Below are 6,087 nucleotides of genomic sequence, written 5' to 3' on the forward strand. Positions count from 1 at the left end.
AAACAAGTTATTTCACCTGCATTTAGTGAGGAGTTATTCAATAACAAAGCAGAGATAGAAAAAAGATGGAAGAATATGAAAGAAAGACATTCACACCACCATAAAGACGTTAAGTATAATGCTGATGAATACAAAAATGATCCATTTTTCCAAAGAGAATTAACAAAAGAAGGACAAAGGTCGATAGTTGAATTATTCCATAATGCAAATTGTCAGAAAGATGAGTTAGATGAGCATATAAATTGTTATCATGCTGCGATTTATGACAATTATGCAGGAAAAGATGGAGATTTTAGCTATGCACGATTGAGAGCACATATATTGAGTGATCCAGAAATAATTGAAGGAAAAGATGGGAAACGGCTAGTAGTTCCAGTGACGTATTTTATTAATCCAAAACCATCAGTTGATCAAAGTGGACAAAAGATAGAGAAAATGATAGATGAGAAAAAGTATTGTGTCTCAGCTATTTGTATTATTGAGCCATCTACAGGAAAGATTATTTCATTAACAACTATTGACTTAACAGTGATGAATTCACGAGAAAGTGCAGCACTAATCAGTGGGATTGAAAGTATAGGGAAATATGGAATACCAGATACAATAATTGTTGGAAATACAGCAGGAAGGATTCATCAAGTTTCATTAGAGGATGGGAAAGTAAAAGATCCACAAGGATGGCCACTTCAAGTTGGACCAATCATGGGGAGAATTGTAGTTGAAGATGTAACACGAGATGGAGAACTAAACATTGTGACAGGAGATATTAATGGGAATGTAGTTTGTTTTGATATGACAGGAAGAGTTAGATGGGAAATGAATGGAGGAGGAGGAATTAACCATGGGATAGAAGTACTTCGATTAGTTTTAGGAAGAAAAATAACAATGCTAATGTTTGGAACGAATAATGGAAAGATACATTGTTTAGATGGAAGTACAGGAAAGAACATAGATATATTCCCTATTACACTTGGTAATAGTAGTATTGTTGGACCACTAGGAGTATTTAGAGATGGAGAAAGTATTAGTGTTAGTGTCTCGACAGGAAATGGGAAATTTACAATTATGGAAATGAGAATCATAAGTGAAAAAATAAGAAGAGACATGAGACTAATGGAGGGATTGAAGATAGGAGCAAAGATAGGAGGATATGATAGTAAAATAATAAAAGCTCAAGAGAAGTCTGAAATCCTATTATTTACAGGAAGTCATTCAATAGATATAGATGATATTGTCTATAGTAAACCAATAAGAATCATAAGAAATAATGGGAATAATATTAATCAAGAATTATTTAAAACGTCAAAAATATATAAAAAAATTGGATGGGATAAAATGAAATGGGAAAAACGAGTAGAAGAAGTAAAAAGACAACAAGAAAAACAAAAGAAATATGAGATGATAGTAGCAAATGAATTACAAGAAGAAAATAGTAAATCATATATAATTGGAACTAAGAATGGAATGGTACTATGTGTAGATATGAATAGAAAAAGAATGGAAATTGAAGAAACAAGTAATATAAGAGGAATATATATTAAAAATATAGATATAAGAGAAAAAGAAGCAGTTGTAATAGTTGAATATGAAGAAGTAGGAGATAAAGCATATAGAATTTTAATAGAAAGTAGTGATGGACAAAAGAAAGAATATATGAAAGAAAAATTAGAAGAACATACGTTAATGAATATTGAAGGAACTGTAGGAATAACTACATATTCATTTGTTGTTGATATTCCATCAAAACCACAAACAATAACAATGAAAATTATTGGATATAATTCAAAAGGAATTAAAACAGAAAGTACAATAGAATATTCAGTACATACAAAGTTTTATGAACATATTCCAGAAATGATTATTATACCATTCTTTATATTGTGTTTAAGTGTGATTTATTTATTAAAAGAATATTGGAAAATACAAGAAGTGAATGAAGAGCAAAATACACATAGTATAACACAATAATTGACTAAAATTGAAATAACATTTAATTTACTTTTTAAATAAAAAAATAAAATAAAAACTTATAAAAACAAAACAAGTTATGAATTTATTTGTTGTTCCTTCAACATATCCTGAAATCCATAAAACAGATTGTATGTATTGTCCTGTATCTATTGGGACGCAAAACAATGACAAATTATATATTTGTTTAATGGATGGACAAAGTTTTTGTGAAGAATGTCTTCATATTCATCAAGAAGTTAGTGGGCATCAATTATATTTAGTCATTCATGAAATACAAGAAAAAGAAGAAGGGGATTTCTTTAAAGAAAAGAAAAAAGAATATTGGATTGAAAAAGAAGAAGAAAATAAAGAAAGAATCAATATAGAAAGTCTTGAAGAAGGAAAAATAAAAGATTATATTAAATATATTATTGGAAGTATAGGGGTTGAAAAAAAAGTTAGTGAAAGTGAAAATAGTAGAACAAGAATATATACCGAAAATATTCAACAAATTGCAAGAAGTAAAAAGTTAGATTTAAATAATATTCAATGTGAAGAAGAAGGATGTGATATTAAAGACAATCTTTGGTTAAATTTAATTGATGGAAGTGTATATTGTGGGAGAGAACAAATGATGGTTAAAGGACATTCACATGCATTAAAACATTATGAAAAGACAAAAAGACCATTAGTTGTAAAGATAGGAACAATTAGTAGTGATGGGACAGCAGATATGTATGACTATAGTAAGGATGAAGATGTTAGAGATCCATTATTAAAAGAACATTTAGGATTTTATGGAATAGATATTAGTAAGTTAAGTAAGACACAACTAAGTTTAGATGAAATTGCAAAAGAAGCAGCATTAAAGATGGAAAGAGAAAGAATTGAAGAAATAGGGGTAGAACATAAATTATGTTATGGTCCATACAAAACAGGGATTAGAAATAGTGGAAATACATGTTATGCAGCAGCAGGTGTTCAAATGATCTTTGGAATTACTGAAGTAAGAAATAAATTGAATAAAGAATATCAAAATTTAATTAGAAAGAATTGGAAAGGAATTGAATATCATATGACAACTCAAATGGCTAAATTAGCACAAGGATTTATTTCAGGAAAATGTTCAGAAGAAGAAGAAAATACAGGAAGTCAAGTTGGAATGAGTATTATTGGATTAAAACAAGGATTAGGTCATTATTATCAGATGTATAAAACAAATGAACAACAAGACAGTAGTGAATTTGTTCTTCATTTAATTGATAGGATGGAACAAGAAGGATTTAAAGAAATTGAAGAAAATTTAGAAGTAATAATACGAAATGAAATTAAAGGAGAAGGAATGAGTGTTAATACAACTAGAGAAAAAATAATAGAAATGGGACTTGATGTTCCATATATGGTTTTAATAGAAAGAAAACATATTGATTTACATATGGAAGATATTATTAAAATGTATGGAAGTATAACACCAATTGAAGGGTATCAAAAGAATGGAAGATATATTAATGCAACTAAAAGAATAAGAATTGGAAAATTTCCAAAATATCTTCTTATTAAATTAGAAAGACAAATTGCAATAAGTTATGAAGATGTAAGAAAAGTAGATGCAGATGTATTTGGAATGGAACGTATTGATTTATCAATGTTAAAAAGTAATAAGAAAGAAGAAGAAAAGGAAGAAAAAGTTGAAATTAATCAAGAAAAATTAGAGCTTCTAGTTTCAATGGGATTTGATGAAACACAAGCAAAAACAGCATTAACAATAACAAATAATGATATAGAAGAAGCAATAATAAAGTTAACTAGTGGAGAAATTAAAGAAATAGAAGATACCGTAACAGATAAATATAGAGAAGGAATAGCCATGATGAAAGACATGGGATTTGATGAAGAAATTAGTCGAAAAGCACTTGAGAAAACAAAAGGTGATATTGAACAAGCTATTATATTTGCAGCAACAAGAGATGAAGAAAAAGAAAATAAGATGGAAGAAGAAGATAATGATAGAAGTGGAAAATATGAACTTATTGGATTTGTGTCACACATTGGAGCAAATGTTAATTGTGGACATTATGTATGTCATATGAAACAAGGGGATGAATGGATTATGTTTAATGACAATAAAGTTTATCAATCTCAAAATCCACCATTTACAAGAGGATATCTCTATCTCTATAAGTCAATAGAATAAAATAAGACAATCCTTTTTTAAATTTTAAATTATTAGAATATAACAGAAAGAAAGAGAATAAAAAAGTCAAAGAAAAGAATTGATAAGTCAAAAAGAAAAGGTCTATTTGAAAATAAATAATGAATGAAAATGAAATACGAATACTTATATTACGATCACATATTGGAGGAAAAAAATGTTGGTTTGAACTTGCTAAAAATTGGAATAAGTATGGAACATATAAAATAGTAACAATATCTATGATTAGTTCACCATTTTCATATAATGATTTAATAAGAATCATGCCAGATATAATTGTATGCAGTGATACCGCAGGGTCACCAAGTTATTTTACTGTGGATGAGTCATTTTCATTAAAGCAATTTATCACAAAAATGCCATGTAGAGGAATTATTGGGACATATGCATGTTTTTATCATACTGAAGGTTTTGGTAGTTCATTACGTATTTTTGATAATAGACAAATTGCACCATTATTTGGAATTTCTGATGATATAGTTTTTATATCATCAAAGTTGAATGATAATATTCTTCATAGTAATTCTTCATCTCCATATCTCTATAAAAATATAGGTGATTTGCATAAAATTGGTGGTTATCAATCAACAAAAACTCCAAAAACAGGAAGTTGGTTAAAAGATAATAAAGTCATTGGATTATTACCAAATGCATCATTATTATATCATACTCTTGACTATAAAAGTATTATTGTACATTATCATAATAAACATTATCATTCTTTATATATCAGTTCTATGCCTGAATTTTCATCTCAAAGAACATCTTCTGATATTCTTTTAATTTATCATTGTCTAGTGTCTTTATTTCTTCAATCTAAACAAAGTCGTTTATTATCTTTATCACTTAAGTCAATCAGTGAGCATCCTACTATTCTTTATGACCAATTAATTACTAATAGATCCCTTGAAAAACTTCCACCTTATCTCCAGTCAAAAGTTTTATCTATTCTTAATGGTCAAATCCATTTCAATAAAGATGATATTAATTATCTTTCTTCTTTCAATTTCCCTTTCTTAAAACAACCTTTTCAAAATGGAAGTCCTCATCGTTCCTCTACTTCTTCTTTATTAATTTAACTTCTCTTTTATTTTCTTACACTCTTTTCTCATCATGTATGATTTCCTTCATTCATTATTATTGTATATTCACACTTTTTATTATCCTATTTCTTCAAAAAAAACTTTAGTACATAACTATTCTTATTTCTTTTTGTTTTATTTATAATCTCATTCACTTCTTTCCACATTTGTGACTCATCAATCTTTTCATTCCATCTTATTCCCATTATTACTTTATAACATATCTTTATACTATTACTGTCTATATTTTCGATTTTGATTATAACATGCTCTATGATACATTTTCAAGAGAGAAAACAACTCCATCAAATCAACAGATTAACGGTAAAGATTCTCGACATTAACAAATTGTCGAATGCTATTTATTAAGTCATATCTAAAATTAAATGAAACAGTGCCATAACTAAGACAAATGTTTTATTCTTAGTTAAGTTAGTACCTGATACTATAGAATTACATCTTCTGTAATCAAAGTGTAATGATAAGAAAAACACTTGTTAATTATCGTTGATGAGGAAGAAAACTAGATATTAATTCTAAAACTTAGAAATTAATTGACGAATTGACAATGTCATTATTTTTATTAAAGTTAATACAAATGAAATAATACAAATTAATATTAAAGTCACATATTCATGAGAATATTACATACACATTGTTAATTGTTCAAACTGTCACTAACTCAACATTTGGTTAAACTATATCAATATGTTAATTCTAATTAAAGTCACTCTCATCAAAAGGACTATCAAACATTATTTATGAAACTAAATGTCATTCTTAATTTGTAAATAAATAAGTTATTATAATTAAATGAATTTTTATTCATTGTTTTATTAGAAA

General features: G+C 27.4%; 3 protein-coding genes across 3 annotated transcripts; all 3 read left to right on the forward strand.

Annotated features, from left to right (window-relative positions):
• Nucleotides 1–336: 336 nt before the first annotated feature.
• ENU1_004350 (hypothetical protein) lies at nucleotides 337–1,968 on the forward strand (the record flags this gene model as incomplete). Its single annotated transcript, XM_008856508.1, has 1 exon — nucleotides 337–1,968. A coding segment is annotated over one exon (1,632 nt), but the record flags the coding sequence as incomplete, so codon positions are not given.
• A 79-nt stretch (nucleotides 1,969–2,047) lies between these two features.
• Nucleotides 2,048–4,144, forward strand: ENU1_004360 (ubiquitin carboxyl-terminal hydrolase 5, putative; the record flags this gene model as incomplete). The annotated part of the gene is made up of 1 exon (XM_008856509.1): nucleotides 2,048–4,144. The coding sequence occupies one exon, from the start codon at nucleotides 2,048–2,050 to the stop codon at nucleotides 4,142–4,144; it is 2,097 nt and encodes a 698-aa protein (XP_008854731.1).
• A 119-nt stretch (nucleotides 4,145–4,263) lies between these two features.
• On the forward strand, nucleotides 4,264–5,241 carry ENU1_004370 (hypothetical protein; the record flags this gene model as incomplete). The annotated part of the gene is made up of 1 exon (XM_008856510.1): nucleotides 4,264–5,241. The coding sequence occupies one exon, from the start codon at nucleotides 4,264–4,266 to the stop codon at nucleotides 5,239–5,241; it is 978 nt and encodes a 325-aa protein (XP_008854732.1).
• Nucleotides 5,242–6,087: the final 846 nt, after the last annotated feature.

Source organism: Entamoeba nuttalli (genome assembly GCF_000257125.1).
Source record: "Entamoeba nuttalli P19 unplaced genomic scaffold asmbl_1975, whole genome shotgun sequence".
In the NCBI taxonomy this organism is placed as follows: Eukaryota; Evosea; order Mastigamoebida; family Endamoebidae; genus Entamoeba; species Entamoeba nuttalli.